Source organism: Cenococcum geophilum (genome assembly GCF_001692895.1).
Source record: "Cenococcum geophilum 1.58 unplaced genomic scaffold K441scaffold_20, whole genome shotgun sequence".
Taxonomy (NCBI): domain Eukaryota; kingdom Fungi; phylum Ascomycota; class Dothideomycetes; order Gloniales; family Gloniaceae; genus Cenococcum; species Cenococcum geophilum.
In genome coordinates this window covers 1239067-1259462 of record NW_027137578.1, presented here as the reverse complement: position 1 = coordinate 1259462, position 20396 = coordinate 1239067, and the positions used below count along the sequence as shown (strand labels likewise).

The 20396-nt window shown below is 41.1% G+C and overlaps 3 protein-coding genes across 3 annotated transcripts; 1 reads left to right on the top strand and 2 right to left on the bottom strand.

Annotated features, from left to right (window-relative positions):
- Positions 1-7565: 7565 nt before the first annotated feature.
- On the bottom strand, positions 7566-8468 carry K441DRAFT_659608 (uncharacterized protein). Its single transcript, XM_067648565.1, has one exon. It carries the CDS (start codon positions 8099-8101, stop codon positions 7937-7939), a length of 165 nt encoding a protein of 54 aa, XP_067504228.1. The 5' UTR covers positions 8102-8468; the 3' UTR covers positions 7566-7936.
- A 287-nt stretch (positions 8469-8755) lies between these two features.
- Positions 8756-9452, top strand: K441DRAFT_659604 (uncharacterized protein; the record flags this gene model as incomplete). Its single annotated transcript, XM_067648564.1, has 3 exons — positions 8756-8818; positions 8863-9056; positions 9215-9452. A coding segment is annotated over one exon (194 nt), but the record flags the coding sequence as incomplete, so codon positions are not given.
- Positions 9453-13086: 3634 nt separating this feature from the next.
- On the bottom strand, positions 13087-13994 carry K441DRAFT_677276 (uncharacterized protein; the record flags this gene model as incomplete). Its single annotated transcript, XM_067651047.1, has 2 exons — positions 13087-13470; positions 13683-13994. The coding sequence occupies 2 exons, from the start codon at positions 13992-13994 to the stop codon at positions 13087-13089; spliced, it is 696 nt and encodes a 231-aa protein (XP_067504226.1).
- Positions 13995-20396: the final 6402 nt, after the last annotated feature.

The window sequence follows — 20396 nt, the reverse complement described above, 5'->3', positions numbered from 1 at the left end:
GTGGTGTAGGTTATGGTGTTCGTGGCTTGCAAAGGCCGTAGGAAGGAAGGGGATACGCTGGCGTTTAGGGCGTGCTGTTGACGCTGCTGGGGGTACTGGCGCTCAGTAAAGAGGTCGTACTGGGTATTGATTTGCGTGATAGACGCGAACCGGACGAAGCCTTAGTAGGAGCCAGTTCTTTGAGTTCCCAGGGCCTTGGTAGGAAGGGTTCTCCTTATTAAGTGGTTAATTTGCGTGATGGACGCGAACCAAACGAAGCCTTGGTAGGAGTTGGTTCTTTGAGTTCCCAGGGCCTTGGTAGGAAGGGTTCTCCTTAGCAAACGCGACGAGATTAACGGGCCTTGGTAGGAGCGATCGCGTGTTATCTCTCTTCGTAATAACACCGGATTCTGATCTGTGATATCACTAATTAGTGTCAGTATCACCCGGGGGGTACTGCAATTGCAATATAAGGTAACTGGTTCTTAATTTATTTGTGTTCTTCCTCTAGTCTACTAAAAGAGAAAGAAAGGGGTAGTAAAGGTCGGGCTATCTATCGGGCCGTAGGTGGTTAGGTAACCTACGCTACGCCATGCGGCCCCTACCGTATACGCTCCACGCCATTTATCTAGTAACGATATTTATAATCTCTACTTGTATAGACAATAAGAATACAAAATAGGACCCTAAGGACATTACTAGGACCATAAGGACAGGACCTAAAAGAAAAGAATAGAACCCTAAGGAAAGGACCTATAAGATATATATAGACTAGAACTCCTAAAGAAATTACCTAGAATTACCTAATACCCCTACTACTATGCCACGAAATATAGTAGCAGGTAAAGTAGCTGTAGGACCCTTAAATACTTTAGACGAAGAAATAATTAACGTTTTAACCCCCTAGGCGGAGCTTACGGCTACCAATACTAAAATTAAACGACTGCGAGAGCTGCTTAAAGCTAGAGATACCCCTATATCTAATAATAAGTTATTACTAGATAACTAAAGACTTGCTATAATCCTTTAGGCCCTATTCTAGCGCCTTAGTAGATCTACTAAGGCCTATATAGCACTAAAGCGGTCGGCAAAGGTTGCGGATCCCCTGCTATTTATAAACGGAACCGACCCTATATTTAATAATTAAAAGCTTTAATTATGGGATAAGCTTAAAGTTAATATAGACTACTTCCCTAACGCCTAAGCTAAAATGGCCTATGTCTTTAGCCGTATTAGCGGAGACGCCTAGATGCCTTTACGCCTACGATATACTAAAGACTTAATAGACCCCTTTATCTTTAAAGAAGAAATAATTAAATACTTGTCTTCTATTTATAAAGACCCTTTTAAAGTATAAAACGCCCGCCTTAGCTATAAAAGCCTAAATATAAAAATAACGGAGACCTTTTTAGCCTTTTAAACCCGCTTTTTATACCTGGCTAGATAGGCCTAGATCCCCTAGGAAGACCTACTACTAAACCTCTTTAATAAGCTTACCCTAGACCTACAGCGGACCGTATTACTAGCTTATACTATAGTATAAACGTTAAAGGAACTTATAGACTATTGCCTAGCTATTAACTAAGGCCTTCGTTAAATTAAGGTACGTGCTAATTGGCTAAAAACTAGAAACCTTATAAACTAGGCTATAAGTACTATAAATACGGCCCGTACTGCCCTAGTATAATTAGCAACTCCTATAGTTAACCTAGTAGCTAGCCGCGTAGCTATCCCTACTATGGGCCTAGTGTACACCCGGCCTATATATAGTAACCCCTATATATAGGCCCTTAGCGATTAAGGAGCTTACTTCTTATATGGTTAAATAGGCTACCCTATAAGGAACTACTTAATAAAGGTAAAGACAAACGAGGTCCTATTAATTTAGGAGAATAGTACGGAGCCGAAAAAGAGGAACTTTAGAGGAAGACTCCTCTCTAGGGTTAAAAGGGATTAATATATTATATATTAATCTAGGTCGGCTAGTTAGTAGAAGAAGCTACACTATCCCTTATACTTTATTTTATAATAAATATTAAGTTTTAACCTCTACTTTAGCTAACTTAGGAGCAAATGCCTTTACCTTAATTAATATAAAGTACGCTGCAAAACTGGCTGACTTTTTAAATATACCCCTTAAAGAACTGCCTAAACTAATCCCTATTTACGGTTATAACAGACGGATAGGGCTACCTATTATAACTATCTTATAGATTTACCTTCGCGTTAATAAACAAAGGTAGTATAATATCCCCTTCCTTATTACGGACCTTAGAAGCTATAATATAATCTTAAGGAGAAAATAGCTAGCCTATTTAGGCTTATAGCTTAATATACAGAATAGGCAGCTTATCTAGCCTAAAACTATACCCCTAACGCCTTTCTTTATAAAAGAGATTAGTATTATAATAGAAAACCTTATACGGCCGTAGATAAACACCGTTTACTAGGCTAATATAACGCGTAGGGACTACGCTTTTAAGAAGGATATATAGCTTAATCCGTATACTACGCCGCCCCTAGACTACCTATATTATACTACCCGCACCAAAAACTTAGGAAGTTAGTAGTAGCCTAGCTAAGTCCCTAATAGAGAACTTAGGCCCTATATAGCTATAAAGGGAGGCTAGGGATATTAGATAATATACTAAACTAATAGACTAAAAAGATAACTTATGGAAAATAGAATATAAGCTAAGGAAGACTATAAACCTTATACCGTAAAATACGGTCTAATAAATATCTATAAAGAAACCTACGGACCTCCTACCAGTTAATATCTGCTATATTAGCGCTATAGAATTCTACTAGAACCTAGTTTAGCCTAATACCGTTACCTTTATAACTAGCTTATACAAAATTAATTAAATAATTAAAGAGAAAGAAGCCCTAGCCTAAGAGAAAGGCGAGCTTATAGATAAGGAGCTAGTAGAACAGAAACTGCCCCGCTAATACTAGAAATTTAAAGACACCTTTTTTAAAGTAGTGTCTAATATACTCCTACCTTACCAACTGTATAACTATAAGATTAAAATTAAGCCGGATAAGGTAGTTACCCTTAGCTATAGCCCCCTCTAATAGCAATCTACTGCCAAATTATAGGCTATAAAGTAGTATCTTATTAATAACCTAGATAAGGGCTTTATTAAGCCTAGTAAGCCCCTTTTAACTTACCTATTCTTTTTACTAAAAAGTTAAATAGAGGACTTTGTTTCTGTATCGACTACTATAAGCTTAATAATTTAACCCTTAAAGACCGCTACCTACTACCTTTACTTAATAAGACTTTAGCCTACATAAGTAGAGCTAAGATCTTTACAAAGCTTAATATCTGCTAGGCTTTTTACTAAATTAGGATAAACCCTAAATTAAAAGACCCTATTACGTTTTGGACCCGTTATGAAATATATAAATATAAAGTACTACCTTTTAGACTAACTAACGGACTGGCTATATACCAACAATATATAAATAATGTACTATTTAACCACCCTAATAACTTCTATACAGCATACCTGGATAATATTATAATCTACTCTAAAAATAAACTAAAATATAAAGAGCATATCTATAAAGTCCTATAACGGCTTTAGGAAGCTAGCCTTTAAGCCAATATTAAGATGTTAGAATTTAATATTAAGCGTATAAAGTACCTAGGGTTTATTATTAGTATAAATAGGATTAAGGCAGACCTAAAAAAGACGGCTATAATTAATTAATAGGTACCCCTAAGGACTGTAAAGGGGGTATAGTTATTTTTAGGGTTCTATAACTTTTACTAACGCTTTATTAAGAACTATAGTAGGATTACCCGGCTACTAAGCCTACTTACCTATAAGGACCGGCCCTTTTACTTTAATACTGTATATAGGCAGGCCTTTAACGAGCTTAAGAAACAACTGGTCTCTACTCCCTTACTTACCCACTTTAACCTAAAATAGCCCTTAATACTAGAAACTAATGCCTTAGATAATATTATAGCTGGTATTTACTCCTAAAAGTAGATAGACGGAGAATAGCACCCTATTGCTTACTATTTAAAGGCTATAGTAAATGCTAAGCTAAACTACCCAATTTATAATAAAGAAATGCTAGCTATTATCTCTAGCTTTTAGCACTGGCGAGCCTAACTAGAAGGCACCCCTAAGTCTATTTAGGTAGTTTCCAATTATAAGGCTTTAGAATATTTTATAATAATAAAGGCCCTTATAGCCCGATAGGCGCGCTAAGTAGACATCCTATCTTAGTTTAACTTCCTAATTATATATAGGCTAGGCACCACTAACCGTGCGGACGCTTTTATAAGGCGTAAATAGGATATAAATAACTAGATAGCTATAAAGACCTTATTACGGACCTAAGCGCTACTATAACTAAAGTACCTTAACTTTTAAATACGGGCAGAACTAAATATAGACTCTTTAGATGCTAAGATATACCCTATTAACTCTATAGAACTAAACCTTATTAATAAACTACTATAGGTAAACCGTACGGCCCCTTCTCTATAGGAGTACCGCAAAAAGGTAAAAAAACGTTTCTAGCCTATAGTCCCTTAAAATTGGACTGCTTAAGTACTGTAAATAGCTAGTAGTAGTAGAGGAACAGAACTTACGGACTTAGCTTATTGCCGAAGTATATGCCTAGGTCTTTATAGCCTACCCTAGAAAAAAATAAGACCTATAGGATTATTAGCAACCGCTACTACTGGCCCGGAATAATTATAGATATTAACCGCTATATACGGAACTGCAATAACTGCTATAGGTCTATAATTCCACGAGATAAGACCCTAGGACTATTAAAACCCCTCCTAATACCTAACCGTCCCTAGTAATATATCTTTATAGACTTTTATAAGCTACCTCTAGACTATAACGGATATAATATAGTTATAATCCTAGTTAACTGCTTTAGCAAGCGCCCGTTCTTAATTCCCTATTATAAGAATATTAATGCTAAAAAGGCGGCCTAACTATATATCTACTATATCTACCAAATTTATAAACCACTAGATACTATTATATCCAACTATAGGCCGTAGTTTATATTAGCCTTTTAAAATAAGTTCACCTAGATCCTAGATATTAAGCTAAAGCTTTTTACGGCATATTACCCCCAGATAGACGGTTAAACGGAGATTATAAATTAATACTTAGACTAGAGACTCCGGCCTTTTATTAACTACTTTTAAGATAACTAGGCTAAACTATTACCCTTAATAAACTACGCCCAAGTAACCCTACCCTATAACTCTACCGGATTTGCACCTATTTAACTAGAAATAGGTTACCTACCCTATATAAGCTTTAACTAAAAAAGACTAAAAGGGCCCTAGACTATACGCGAAAAACTATCTTATAAGGAAGCCTAGTAGTACGCTAAGCGCTTAGAAGAAGCCTAAAAAGTAGCTTATATAAACCTAAAAAAGGCCTAAAAATTAATAAAATAGTAGGCGAATAAGTATAGGTGTGAGCCTAACTTTACTATAGGCGATATAGTCTAGGTTATAATAAAGAACTAAAAGATAGAACGGCCTAGCTATAAGCTAGACTATAAAATAGCAGGACCGTATAAGATTTTTAATAAAGTAGGCAACTTGTATAAGGTTAAGCTCCCAGACTTAATTAAAGTTCACCCTATTTTCTTACCGGATAAGCTATAGAAAGCTATAAATAACCTACTACCTAGATAAAAGAATAAACCTCCCCTACTAATTTAAGTTAATGGCGATAATAAATAGGAAATTAAAGAAATACTNGCCTNTAANCTTATAANGGGAACGTTAAANTATNNTATTAGTTAGAAAGGNTATAACNTAGACCCCACTTAGTACCCTATATAGAACTTTATAGGTAGTCCCTATAAGCTTTAGGAGTTCTATAGCCGTTACCCTAATAAACTTAGACCGCTAAAGTACCTAGATAAGTAAATAGAATGCTAGTATAATAAAGATAATAAGCTACTAAAAGAACATAAGGATAAAAACACCTTAGAAATTTCTTAGTTATATAAGGTCTTAAAATATCTAGGAACTTTAACCGGCGGTCAAAGTTGTTTAATTAGTTAGATTCTCTTGCTAAGACTTTTAGCGACAAAGCCTAAGGGCAGGCTTTTTTAGAGGGGGGGTAATGTTACAGCACTGCAGAACTTTGCATCTACAAATTGCTACAAATTGCCGTATATTGCGGTCACGTGACGTAAAGATCTTATAAAATACTAAACGGCGCTGCTCTTCTTCTCCTTTCCTTTCCCTAGCTTTAGATTCTCGTTTATAGATAATCTAATCGTATAGGCTTACGCGTCCCTTTTGCCGTGCCTACGCCTTGATTGACTAAGTCGCTAATAAATATTGGCCTGGAGGCTAGCCTTATAGAGTTATTATAGAACCTTATAGACGTGTTCCTCGTATTTTAACTTATTTTTAGAGTAAATTATAATATTATTTAGGTAAGCCGTGCAGAAGTCGTTAAGGTAGTTAAAGAGTATATTATTTATATATTGTTGGTATATAACTAGTCCGTTAGTTAGTTTAAAAGGAAGTACTTTATACTTATATAATCTATATTAAGTCTAAAATATAGTAAGATCTATAAATTTAGGGTTTATTCTAATTTGATAAAAAGCCTAATAGATATTAAGCTTTATAAATACCTTAGCTCTATTTATTTGGGCTAGTGTCTTATTAAGTAGGGGTAGCGAATAACGGTCTTTGCGGGTTATATTATTAAGCTTATAGTAGTTAATATAGAAATAAAGTCCTCTATTTAGCTTTTTTATAAAGAAAATAGGGGAGGTAAAAGGGGCCTAGCTAGGCTTAATAAACCCCTTTACTAGGTTATTAATAAAGTACTACTTAGTAGCCTATAACTTAGCAATAGATTATTTATAGAGGGGGGTATAGCTAAGGGCGTTTTCCTTATCTAACTTAATCTTGATCTTATAGTTATATAGTTAGTATGGTAAAAGTATATTAAATATTACCTTAGAGAATATATCTTTAAACTTTTAGTATTAATAGGGTAGTTTCTATTTTACTAGCTCCTCGTCTATAAGCTTGCTTTTTTATCCACTAAGCCTACTTTTTTTTTTCTTAAGTATTTAGTTAATTTTATATAAGCTAGTTATAAAAGTAATAGTATTAGGCTAAACTAAGTTCTAGTAAAATCCTATAGCGCTAATATAGTAGATATTAATTAGTGGAAGGTCCGTAGGTTTCCTTATAGCTATTTACTAAACCATATTTTATAGTTTAGGGTTTATAATCTTTCTTAGCTCCTATTCTATCTTCCGTAAGTTATTCCTTTAGTTTATTAATTTAGTATAGCGTCTAATATTCCTTACTATTCTTTATAGCTATATAGGGCCTAAGCTCTCTATAGGGGGCTTTTTTAAGTTATTACTAACTTCCTAGGTCTTTAATGTAAGTAGCGTAATATAGGTAGTTTAGGGGCGGTATAGTATATAGATTTATTATATATTAAGCTATATATCTTTCTTAAAGGCCTAGTCCCTACGCATAGTATTAGCCTAGTAAATAGTATTAATTTAGGGCCGTATAAGATTTTCTGTAAGCTTTGTAGTGTGTGGGAATTAAACGAGCAACTTGATTGTAAATCTATGGAAATCAAGTGGTATATATACATGAGAAAGGTGTAGGCAATAAGATAAAAGGGGAGACTAATACGTAGTCGAAACAGGGTAATAAGGTATACGAGGTATACGAGGGTAGTGCTGATGCTGCCTTCCAGGCAGCATCCTGGTGTCTCAGCATGGTACTGGTAGTCGGTTACACACCCCCCCAGATTTGACGGTGTAGTTAAAGCTGTAGAAAGAAAAATGAAGGCAGAAACTGTACTCCCCAGCTTTATATCTCTGGACATAGAGCTGTATTCAAAGAGATGTCCTCCATAGCCTCTCAGGAGACTATATTCGAAAAGGTATCCTCCCCAGCCTCTCAGGAGACTGTATTTAAAGAGGTGTAGTGATTTGATCTGCATTCGAGGCAGTCAATTAACCCGTGCTCGGGGTAGTCATTTAATCTATAACCGAGGTAGATGTTTTGATCTGTATTCGAGGTAGTCATTTGATCTGTAGTCGAGGTGGAACTCGAGGTAGTCATTTGAGCTGTAGTCGAGGTAGATCTTTGAAGCTGTTCAATTGCATTGACGTGCTTATGAAGCTGCTCAATTGCATTGATGTGCTTTGGACGCTGCTGTTATTGCAGGAAGGACGTAGTCATATGGTGACTCTGGTGACGTTAAGACGTCGAGATTGGTGCTTTGGAATCAAAATTAATTGTTCCTGTATTGATATTGGCTTTGGCCTAATTCGATCGATCGATTGATCAAATTGTTCTGGTGTTTGAACGGTCGTCGTATGGCTCTGGTAATGGTTGTCTCTCAATCGAATGTTATTCAGTGACTGTCCATCTAGTATCCAGCTAAGTGTAGTACTGCTTAGATCATTCCATACCGTTTTGGTAATCGTCCATCTAGCATCAGCCTCGTGTTCTGGCCTATTCTACAAGCTTGTGGTACTGTGGGAGTCGTCTGTTGTAACTGGTCGTAGGAAGTCGTTCGCTGTCGATTTGAAAGGGTCAAGAAGGGTCCAGTTAGCGTCTTGGCGTAACCTTATTTTGACGTTCCGAAGCTTTGATTTGATTCGTCCGTTCGTCGGTTGGTCGTACGGTCGGGGGTCGTACGGTAGGTCGCGGTTCGGTTCGATCGATGTTCGATGTTCGATGTAATCGATGTTCGATCGTCCGTCCGTTTGGTGTAGTATTGGTGCCTCCCTAGGAAGCCTTGATTTGATTTGGCGACAGGCCTATATCGAGGCTCTGGTTTGGTTTGATTCGATATTCGATCCAGTCGAATTGATCTGGTGTTCGCTGGCTGGTCGTTCGAACGGTTGTCTGGTTTTGGCGACGGTCCTCTAGCTGCCGTCGGTCTGGTGCCTTCCTTGTGTCTACCCAGTATCCTTGTCTCTCACCATCAGTATATCCAAGCTAGCTTCTGCTCTGGCTCCGTGCTCTGGCATCTCGCTCTGGCTCTGTGCTCTGGCATCTCGCTCTGGCTCTGTGCTCGGGCTATCGCGCTGGCTAGGCTCTCACTTGGACGCCATATGAGGTCGTTACGCTGTGGTGGGTAGGTCGACTCTGTCGAATGGTTGTGTATCTGGGTTAAAGGAGGTTAGGGTTCGTACGGTTGGGTTCGTACGGTTAGGTTCGGTTCGATCGATGTTTGATGTGTTCGATGTTCAACTTAATCGATGTTCGATCGTCCGTCCGTTTGGTAAATAAAGGTAATTATGAGTACAAGAGCGGTACCCGGAAGAAGCTCGAAACACTTGCAAAGGTGGAAGAAGTAGTGACTTCTTAAACGAGGTAGCAATTGATTGCTTAGTAAGCGCTGAATGTACAGATCAGATGCAGTACGGTAGGCAGGCCGGGCTCATAACTGTAAGCTTTGTAGTGTGTGGGAATTAAACAAGCAACTTGATTGTAAATCTATGGAAATCAAGTGGTATATATACATGAGAAAGGTGTAGGCAATAAGATAAAAGGGGAGACTAATACGTAGTCAAAACAGGGTAATATAAGGTATACGAGGTATACGAGGGTAGTGCTGATGCTGCCTTCCAGGCAGCATCCTAGTGTCTCAGCATGGTACTGGTAGTCGGTTACATTTTCTATTATAATACTAATTTTTTTTATAAAGGAAGGAGTTAGGGGTAGGGTTTTAGGCTAGATAAGCCGTCTACTTTATATATTTAGCTATAAGCCTAAATAGGCTAGCCATTTTCTCCCTAAGATTATATTATAGCTTCTTAGGTCCGTAATAAGGAAGGGGATATTATATTACCTTTGTCTGTTAATATAAAGGTAAATCCGTAATATAGTTATAATAGGTGGTCCTACTTATTCGTCATACCTATAAATAGAAATTAGCTTAGGCAGTTCTTCTAAAGGCGCATTTAAAAGGTTAGCTAGTTTTATAGTATACTTTATATTAATTAAGGTAAAGATATTTACTTCTAAGTCAGCTAAAGCAGAGGTTAAAACTTAATATCTATTACGGAATAAAGTATAAGGGATAGTATGGCTTCTTTTACTAACTAGCCGACCTAGATTAATATATAATATATTAATTCCTTTTAACCCTAGGGAGGAGTCTTCCCCTAGGGTTCCTCTTTTTCTAACTTTATGCTATTCTCCTAAATTAATAGGACCTTATTTATCTTTACCTTTATTAGGCAGTTCTTTATAGGGTAGCTAGGTTAACTATATAAGAAGTAAGCTCTTTAATCGCTAAGAGCTTATATATAGGAGTTGCTATATATAGGCTAGGTATATACTAGGCCTATAATAGGGGTAGCTATATAGCTAGCTACTAGGTTAACTATAGGCTAAGCGGCTAGTACTATAGGGGTTGCCGATTGTACTAGGGCACTATAGGCCGTTCTTATAGTACTTATAGCCTGGTTTATAAGGTTTTTAATTTTTAGCTAATTAACGCGTGCCTTAATTTAATAAAAGCCTTAGTTAATAGCTAGGCAATAATCCATAAGTTCTTTTAACGTCTATACTATAGTATAAGCTAGTAATACGGCCCACTATAGGTTTAAGGTAAGCTTATTAAAGAGGTTTAGTAGTAGGTCTTTTTAGGGGATCTAGGCCTATCTGGCTAGGTATAAAAAGCGGGTTTAAAAGGCTAAAAAGGTCTCCGCTGTTTTTATATTTAGGCTTTTATAGCTAAGGTAAGCGTTCTATACTTTAAAAGGGTCTTTAAAAATAAAAGATAATTCTTTAATTCTTTTTTCTTTAAAGATAAAGGAGTCTACTAAGTCTTTAGTATATTTTTTTTAAAATTATATATCGTTTTAGCTGCCATTAAGCACTATACCGGGTCTTCTATTATGGTAGAATTATATAAAGAGCTTACCTATAAATAATAACTTAACCAAATAAAGGAAACTATTACTCTCTCTATTATATTCTACCCCCCTAAGGGGACTTCTGCTATATAGTATATCTATAGCTATACGTACTATATACTAACTCTACCCCAATTAAATATCCCCTAAGTAGTAATATTAAGGCCTCCACCTCTTATATACCGTAGTATATATTTATATTAAAAGGATAGCGAATCTAATAGAGGTAGGGGCTATAGGTAAGCAGCTTAGCGCTATTAAAACTATAGCGTTTAATACTAAAATATGGGTTTTCTTTATTATAGGCTAGTAGTTATAGTATAACGGCCGTTTCTCTAAGTTATTAACGGCTATAGTCTTAAGCGTTAAGGTTTAAGGTATTTAGATTAAGGTTAAGTTGTATTTATATAGACCCTATATACGCGTTAGATTTAATTTAATTAGTAAATAAGAGACAGCCTTTCTCTCTCTCCCCTTATTATACGTGGCCGCTTATATTATTGTCTACTTAAACTCGTCTTAGCTTCTTAATATAAGTCGGTTTACTACTCTAATAGGTAAAGATACTAGACACCAGATACTACAAGAAGGTACGAGTTTATTCGTCTAGCTTTAGTATATTATAGGCGTAAATACGTCTAGGTATCTTCGCTAGTACGGCTAAAGATATAGGCTATCTTAGCTTAGGGGGTAGGAAAGTAGTTAGTATTAACTTTAAGCTTATCCCGTAATTAAAGCTTCCAGTTATTAAATATTAGGTTTATTTTATCTATAAATAGCGGGGGATCTATAACCTTTACTAACCGCTTTAGTACTATATAGGCCTTAGTAAATCTACTAAGGCGTTAAAATAGGGCCTAAAGAACTATAGTAAGTCTTTAGTTATTTAATAATAACTTATTATTAGATATAGGGGTATCTCTAGCTTTAAGCAACTCTTATAGTTATTTAATTTTAGTATTAGCTGCCGTAAGTTCCGCCTAGGGGGTTAAAATATTAATTATTTCTTTATCTAAAGTATTTAAAGGTCCTATAGCTACTTTACCTACTATTATATTTCATAGTATAGTAGTAGGGGTATTAGGTAATTCTAGGTAATTTCTTTAGGGGTTCTAGTCTATGCGTGTCTTATAGTCCTTTTCTTAGGGTTCTATTCTATATTCTTATCCTATTTATAGTCCTATAGATATATTTAAGTTCCTTTTTAGGAAGAGAGAGTTAAAAGAGCTTTAGATAATATTAGCGACTTAGTTAATTAAGGCATAAGTACGGTAAGAGGGACGCGCAAGCCTATACGATTGGATTGTCTATAAACGAGAATCTAAAGCTAGGGAAAGGAAAGGAGAAGAAGAGCAGCGCCGCTCGATGTTTTATAAGATCTTTGCGTCACGTGACCGCAATATGCAGCAATCTGTGGCAACTTGCCGGTGCGAAGATCTGCCAGGTTCTGCCATTTTCTGCTAGTGCCGTAACAAAAGCTCTGTATAGGGGGGTCCCAGGGGGTCTCCCCTGGAAAACCTCATCTCTATATATATTAATTAAAGTCTATAATAAAGCTCTATATTAAAGCTTTGGGTTAATTGATTGGCTTATTACTTATAAACTCGGGTCAAAATTTTCGTTGGGGGGTACCAACGATCCGCATGTTAGGACGTAGCTATCCGTACAAGGGATAGGAAATTTTCAGCTCTACTAACAGGTAGCACTAATATACCAGGAAGTCTAGTAGTCTACACACGAAGTTCACCATAAACTTCCTCATAGAACCCAAATTTAGAAGCTCTGGGAATCTTCATAAAGCTCCAGATCTCTATAAGGGGAGTTCAAAGAACCTTCCTTAATTGATATGAAAACTTCACACCAAACCATTATAAAGCTTCTAAAAACAAACATGCGTGAAGCATACTCCGACTAAATTTGTTTCGAAATACCCAAATCTACCTAGGTGCTCTGCAGCAGAATATTATTCGATGATAATGCCACCTTGCGCCGATGAAGCGACTGTGTCCCAGAGGCTTTATAGCACGACCGAACCCGCGAAAAGCAAAATACCACAAAAACGTACAAGCCGTGAAGGACAGCTCAAACCCAACGAAAGGCTCAGCCTCAGCCAACCCATACCACAGCAAACCGAGACCCCCGACAACACTCCCGACGCGTTGTTCCGGCCTCTCACGCCGAGAGACAGTATCCTCCGCCACCGACACCTCCGTAATCGTCCTTGGCTTCAGCCCGTTGCACCATCATCACCAGAATCTTCTCGGGCTGCGGCAGCCGCCTTGGCACCTTCACCCACTCGCTATCTACGCTTGAGGAGAACCAATTCGGCATCAGCGTCCTCACCTCCACCCATCCTTCTTCCAGACGGTTGGCTTCTCGTTCCTTCGCATCTTGAGCGCTAGTCTTATCTTCGGAGTGACTAGATCCCGAAGGAACGGCATCTCCGTGGGCGGCACTGTCAGGTACATCATCGCTGGGGGGGATTGCGGAGTTCAGGAGCTCCTGGATGACTAGGCGATTGGGCGTGGATGGCTGGATGGGATCTCTGGTTTCCTCCTAGAGAATGGCGATATGTTAGCTATTTTTTTTTTCTTTTTTTCTCTCGTTGCCGCTTTTGTATGTGTGTGGAGAGTGTGGAGAGTGGGGATAGCTTTTAAGTGGTTGAGCAGAGACGCTGGGAGGAGGTGAAGCGAAATGCGTCTTTGTCCCGCAGGCGATTGATAGGCGCATCAAATTCAATATGACGATGGTGGTATACGATAACATACCATGGAGGGTACAATGTTGCTATCGGTAGTATTTTCTGGCGTATAATCGATCTCGTGATTTGAACTACGTAGGAGAGTATTTTTTGAAAAGCAGTTTGGATCAGTCCGGCCCTCTGGACTAAGCGAAAATAAAGTCTCCGAGTCGCTCTTGTCGAAGCCGTCTCTGAGACCTGTGACCAGCTCTGGATTAAAACGGCGAGAGCCAGAGTTGAAACGATCAGAAATGGATTCAAGGGCAATTGGCGTGCGCTGTTCGCTGGAAGCGCACACCGGAGAAGGAGGAGGCTGCGGCGGTAATGGAAAATAGGTCATGGTGACGTGTTTATAGTTGGAAGTTGAAAGAGTGAGTGGGGTTTTTAAAGATTAAGGCTTTTCGTATTGATCTTCTGGGCATTTTGCTAAGAGTATAGGCTCGTTCAGGATGTGATAGATCATTTCCGTCTATGATCAAACAAGTCCTTCCTTCTAACTTTGATTCGTCAAGGATTTGTAGCGTCTGCCACCGGAAGCGTCAAGGGGATGATATCAAAATCGGAAACATGCAGAAAGAGGCTGGAGAAGCGGTATAGTTAAGGTTTCGACAGCAGAGAGTGGAGTACTTCAAAGGGAGGTAAAGAATGTTGGGAACTCAAATATGGAAAAAGGTAGAAAACTCCTTGCGCGAATCCTAGATTGGATGCTGATGAAAGTATCTTTACATGGTTGGGGTTAGCATACAGACATAGTTGTGCAGTTTGATAGATGTGAGCTGTCAAAAAGGCTTGGACCTTCCCGACCTTTGAAAGCGGGGGGACGGGCCAGCTGCGACAAAGGTGTCACAAAATTCCCGTTTGATGAATGAGAGGCAACTGTACTCTGGCGGAGTCTGCGTATCCCATCTTGAGGGTTGCAGTTTGAGAACGGGGAATGCGGGGGTTGACCCCGCCGCCGAATTGGTGAGGTTTCGCCCTGGACCTGTCAAAATCACAAACATGCCCATCGTTGTGCTGTGCAGCCGGCGGAAGAGCCCTCAAGTGTTCCTGCGTGGTCTGCCCAATAACGAAATCCTTCGCGTCAGGGCTTGATCAACAATGCGGGGATGATGCAACCGCCCATGCAGCTGTGAAGCCCGCTCGCTCGTTCCATCGTCGAGAACCAATCTTTCCACACCTGTCCATCACACCCATCCATCGCGCCGCCCTGTCACGGCTCGCCCTGCAGCCCTCGGCACCACCACCAGACTTCCCCGTATTAGCAACTCCACCAAACGCGGCCACCTCAACATCGCCCAGAGTTTATGCCCTTATTCTCCATCATCTTTGATTTGCGGCATTGCCAGTCTGGGCATCGGTTGGCGAAGTCCGATGCAGTGCATTAACTGCATAGACATCAGCTCTTATAGTTTGGCCAAAACCCCCAAGCCGGAGATAAGAGATGTCTGGGCTAGCATGTATTATTCCCGGAGCAACTAAGAAGGAGGAGTGACCATGTTCGCTCGGAACACTCCGATGTCTTTCGACACACTTCTGAAACCGAATTGTGGATATCCACCAGCAGGCACAGTCGCAAGTATTCTAACCAGGCCTCTGACACACGATTTTTGCATGGTAGCAATGGGAACAGCCACGGTCAATTTGTGGCCTGATGGACAAGCCGGTGGCGTCTTTTGGCGTTAGGATTTCCCATTATTTAATTCGAAAGTGCCATGACAATTGGGAATCCGCAGTCACCCCAGGTCCATCCGTCTCTCCTTAAGCTGCAACCAATCCAAGGACGTGAATATAATCGGGGAAGCCCGAGGGACCAGCCGCGCAAGGTTTCGCCGGGGCAGCCAGTTGGCTGGGCTGCAAAGCGAGCTGCAAGTGGCCTGCAGCTGGCCGCAAGTGCCAAGGGCTAGGCGAAAAAGTTGTGGCCACGCCAAATGCCCCACCATACAATTCCTCACCAAACCGTCACTCTGAGGGTTCTTTGTTTATATTACTTCACAACACAATTAACACCTAAATCATGGGCAATAGGCTAGTGTATAGTAATAGAAAAACTCTATAGGCTTCAGGCTTTAAAATAAGCTATTATTTGTATATATTGAGTGCGTGGTTATGGAGTTGTGAAGGGGGGAAGTTGTAGGGGGCTGTTTTCGCGTGGCCACGACTTTTTCGCCTAGCCCTTGTGCCATGTCAAGCAGGCATGAGGAAACGGCCACACCCGCTTGATTTGCATGTTCCACACTCACTCGCTCAGCCCCCCTTGCCAGCTCCCCATTTGTCCCACCAACCGTTTGATCCCTCTTGCCTTCCATCCCACGTCACACCTGGGTCGATCATCGAGGCTCAAATAATTATCTCCTTCACTTCAATTTGATCCCTGATTTAACTCCGGTTTTTCTATGAAACCTGGAGCCCTCGGCCTGAGCTATCGCCTTCGAAGCTGGTCGTCGCGAAGTCGCTGTCACATTCAATCTAATAACAACCCCGGCGCTGACACCGTACCAACGCCCTTATCCTCGTTTATAATCCCATTTGGATGCTTCCATATCTTCCGCCACACGATTTGATGCCTCGAGTCTTGCTTCCCCGTTAACTGTCATACAAGGCCCACCAAGTATGTACACTGGAACACCAGTTACGGTGGACAGCCTCAGACTTATAACCGATTACCTCAACTACGATGAAAGACCGACTGTTGTCATTGAATACATCAACGCCTCGAAGGTCGCCAGGCTTCCTTTAGTATGCAGCATTCAGCCATCAGGTTGTGGAATAAGATGCTCTTTTAGAGCGGGCCACCAATCCATCTACTTGGACTTTGCGTGGCTCTGAAGCTTCCAACGTGTACTACCAAGGGGTAAAATGGACCAGGACAATACTCCGGCAAGGATAGGGGCTTCTTCGCCGCGATCCCTACACCCTCAGCTTTTCGAATAATACCATTCCGAGCAGCTGCAGTGCAACACGACCGCGGAAGCCCAACAACTTTCCACAGATCAGCCCGTATCATCCTTACGAGCACGCAATGACGAGTTATACAAGCAGAATGCTCCTAGACACCCCCCATCACCAGAGTCGCGTACAGAACCGGGAGAGGAAGTGGTGTGCTTTTCACTAGACTGGATTGGACAATTTCAGACCTTCCTGATTATACCAGATTCTTTCAAAGCTTCAATTGTTCACAACCCGCTCTAGGGCCTGTGGGAAACTGGGGAGATGAACTCTGTTCTCATGTATTCGTGATAATGAACCACCCGACTCCGAGAGTTCTTCTTTGGGGCTCGGAATTTACAATCATTTACAATGGACCATGCGCAGCACTTATGAGAGAGAAGCATCCAGGCACACTCAGCCTACCCAGAGCCGTCGGTTTTGCTATAGGCTGGGAACAATTACATCGCAATATAAAAACTACAATTGAGACGGGAAAGGCAACAACTGTTGAGGACCATTACCTCCCAACATCGCGCAATGGACTCCATCCGGAAGAAACCTGCTAGTCTTACACTTTACTTCCAGCATTGGCCAAAGATGGCTCCGCGGTTGGCGTGCTTAAAGAGCTCACAGACAACCTAACGGGTGGTTAGCCAAAGGAGGCTGGAAACTTCAAACATAGCTGAGAAAATGGACGCAGCTCAAGATCTCACCAAGTTCTAGAACCATGTGGTTGATATACTCGAATTAAACTAGGAGGACTTCCCCCTTGCGCTTTTGCATTCAGTTGTGAATGACGTCGAACCTAAACCTCCGGACAAATCAACGGCTACAGGCTGCATTGATATGGAAGGTATCGTTGGAATCAAAGCTGATCACCCCCCAACTGCACCTAAAATGGTGAGGGCTTGCATGCCCACTTCAAGAGATCATGGGCCCAGGTGATCCAGTTATGCTACGGATCAGTGATGGATCCCTGCCGGAATCATTGGCAATTCGGATTTCAGGTCGTGGTCTGAACAGCGTCTAATGCTGCTCTTCTCTATCCTATCGTTCGGTTGGACGGTCCTGACGCAGTTAGATTTCTACTCCTAGGAATGAACCCACAGAAACCATATGATGAAGACTACAGAAATTTTTTAAGGCTCCTTATCACCACATCGTAAAGGCGGCTGCGTCCAAAGAACAGAGGGAGCTGAAGCGCAGAACGAAGAATGCAGAGAGGCAGGAACGCACCTTCACTAGTCCTCCCAAAATGGCTCCCGTCGGCATAGCCATTTTCCCACCGAATGGACCCCTCTGGAAAAATCATGCCTATGGCTATCCGAGCGGAATCATTGCGGATAGCGAACAGCTTCATGGGTAGAAGGCACCATTACATCTAGATGACTGGCCGAGGGTTCATGGGAACTTTCGCCGTGTGCTTGAAGGGCCAATCTCTGAAGCCTGAATTTCGTGTGCGCAACACACCGCCAGACCCGAGGAAGGATGGAGAGACTAATGAACGGCGCTGGGTTCTCTCAAATGCAATGTCCGAGGTCGATGAGAATGGGAATGTGTCAAAGATTACTAGCTTCTTAATGGATATAACGCATCATAAAAGAATGGAGCAATTGCAAGCGCACCGTTTTTGATGCCGATCAAATTGGGAGCATTGCTCTTTCAAACCAATCACTCATCCCGGATCATACCCGAGCTGCAGTTGTTGATGCTGCGCAAACCATAGTCCTTTGTTCTCAGCATCAGAAGAGGATTGTCGACGACATTCTCGCTCTTTCCAAGTTAAATTCGAACCTCTTATTTGATCTCCCCTGACTCAGTTCAACCGGTCGCACTTGTCAAAATGCTCCGCAGATGTTGAGGCATATCTCCACGACGCTAGAGTCAAAGCTTCGTTTTCTGTCAATCAATCCTATCATAACCGTGCGATCAACCACGTCCTCCTTGACCTAGCACGTCTTCTCCAAGTCCTTATTAATTTCCTCACAAACGCCATCAAATTTACGAGGGATTCACGCAAGCGCCACATAACCATTCTGCTTGGCGCATCACTCAAACAACCGTCGTCTGGACTTGGCAAAGTGTCATACATCCGTCGCCGAGAATCTCGCGCTGAACAACCTTCCGGGGAATGGGGAACCGGGAAAGAGGTCTTCCTGCAGTTCGACGTAAGCGATACCGGATGAGGCCTTACCTGAGGAAATGAAGCTGCTCTTTCGCTTTTCTCAAGCATCACCCAAGACGTACGCTCAATACGGAGTTTCTAATCTTGGTCTATTCATATCAAGGGAACCTACGGAGCTTCAAGGAGGCCAGATTGGAGTTCATTCAGTAGCATCCCAAGACAGCACCTTCACCTTCTACATTAAAGGCCGCCGATACCTTTCTGAATCCACAAATAACCCCGATCCAACCACGACTGCACTAGACGGCACAGCTTTGAGCGATCCGAGGCAAGGCTCTTCGGATATAGCACCAATGGACTTTGTTCTTTCTAGATTTCCTGCGAAGGACGGACCAGCTAAGCTTGACGCCGATCTGAAAGCCCTACTTCGTACCTCACACGTTCTGCCTATCGAAGACAACCTAATCAATCAGAAAGTAATGGCGCAGCAACTCCGGCAAATGGGATGACTACCTTTTCCGCAGAACCAGTCCGCGATGATGCGCCTTCTACTACAGATGCCAGCCAAGTTGATACGGCATTGAGCTCTTATTCATCCGGCCCCTCTGCTACAGAACCCTAGCTAGTTCAGGATCTAAACCTCTCAATTATCCTCATGGACCTTGAGATGCCTTTTATGAACGGGCTTACTTGTGTGCGGCGCATTCGGGAAATGCAGCGTAGGGCAATTACTAGGTTACAACCTTGCCTCTAATGAACGAACCCCGGAATTATATCAGCTGCCGCTGTCTTTCTGGGCCGCGTGCTTGACACTTTCCACTTTGTAAACTATTACAGTATCAGCTCCAGGGCAATTGAAAAGGATGACCAGCTTACCACGCGCACATAAGGACTTCCAATCATTGTGGATATTCCCATAATCAATCGAAGTTCTCCCACTGATTACCATGACGCCCCGCGCTAGCGTATACATTAGAATTCAGAAACGTTACCTCAATCCCGTCAAGAAACCATATATCGAAATCACTATCGTGCAACTTACGATAAGATTTATTTCGGTGTAGAAAGTGCGTTTGAAATTTTCACCAAGCCCAAATTTTAGTCTAGATGCCCACGCTCTCTAGATCGAATGTTTCCCGCATTCTTAATATCGATAACTGTCAATACTGCCTCGCTTTAAATTGGCAGAATCATTAAACTATTATCATGGTGTTCATATTTCAGCATCATTGTACTCTAGAAATTAGTACCGGTTGAGTAACCGCGCCGATTTCAAATGATATTTGCTGTATTTATGTCTCTCCAACCCACTCCTCATTCCAGGCTGTTTATGGCGCTACATTTCCATCCGCGCAGGTCAAGTGCTCAAAAACCAACTATGATATGACAGTCACAGGTATCGCGTAGCTCACCGTTAAACTACAGGCAATGAGTCAAGGTGCGGTGCGGCAAAAGTACGCAGACCGACTCTAGATATCCATTCCGTCTGGCAGGGCTTTGACCGGCCCATGCCTGAGCTACATAAGCCTCAACCTTGTATTCTGAAGGCAAATCACTGGAATCCGAGCGGACGAAGTTCGGCGTAAGCTGAAGGGGCGTCAAAGCAAATACGTTTTTATCCCTTACTCAAAGTAAGTGGTCCGTGCGGGAGCACCGCTTTCAAATCAACGCGTGTATCTATGTAGAATT

Coding starts and splice junctions, on each gene's coding strand:
- K441DRAFT_659608 (XM_067648565.1), bottom strand. CDS start 8,101: ATGACTACCTCGAGTTCCACCTCGACTACAGATCAAATGACTACCTCG.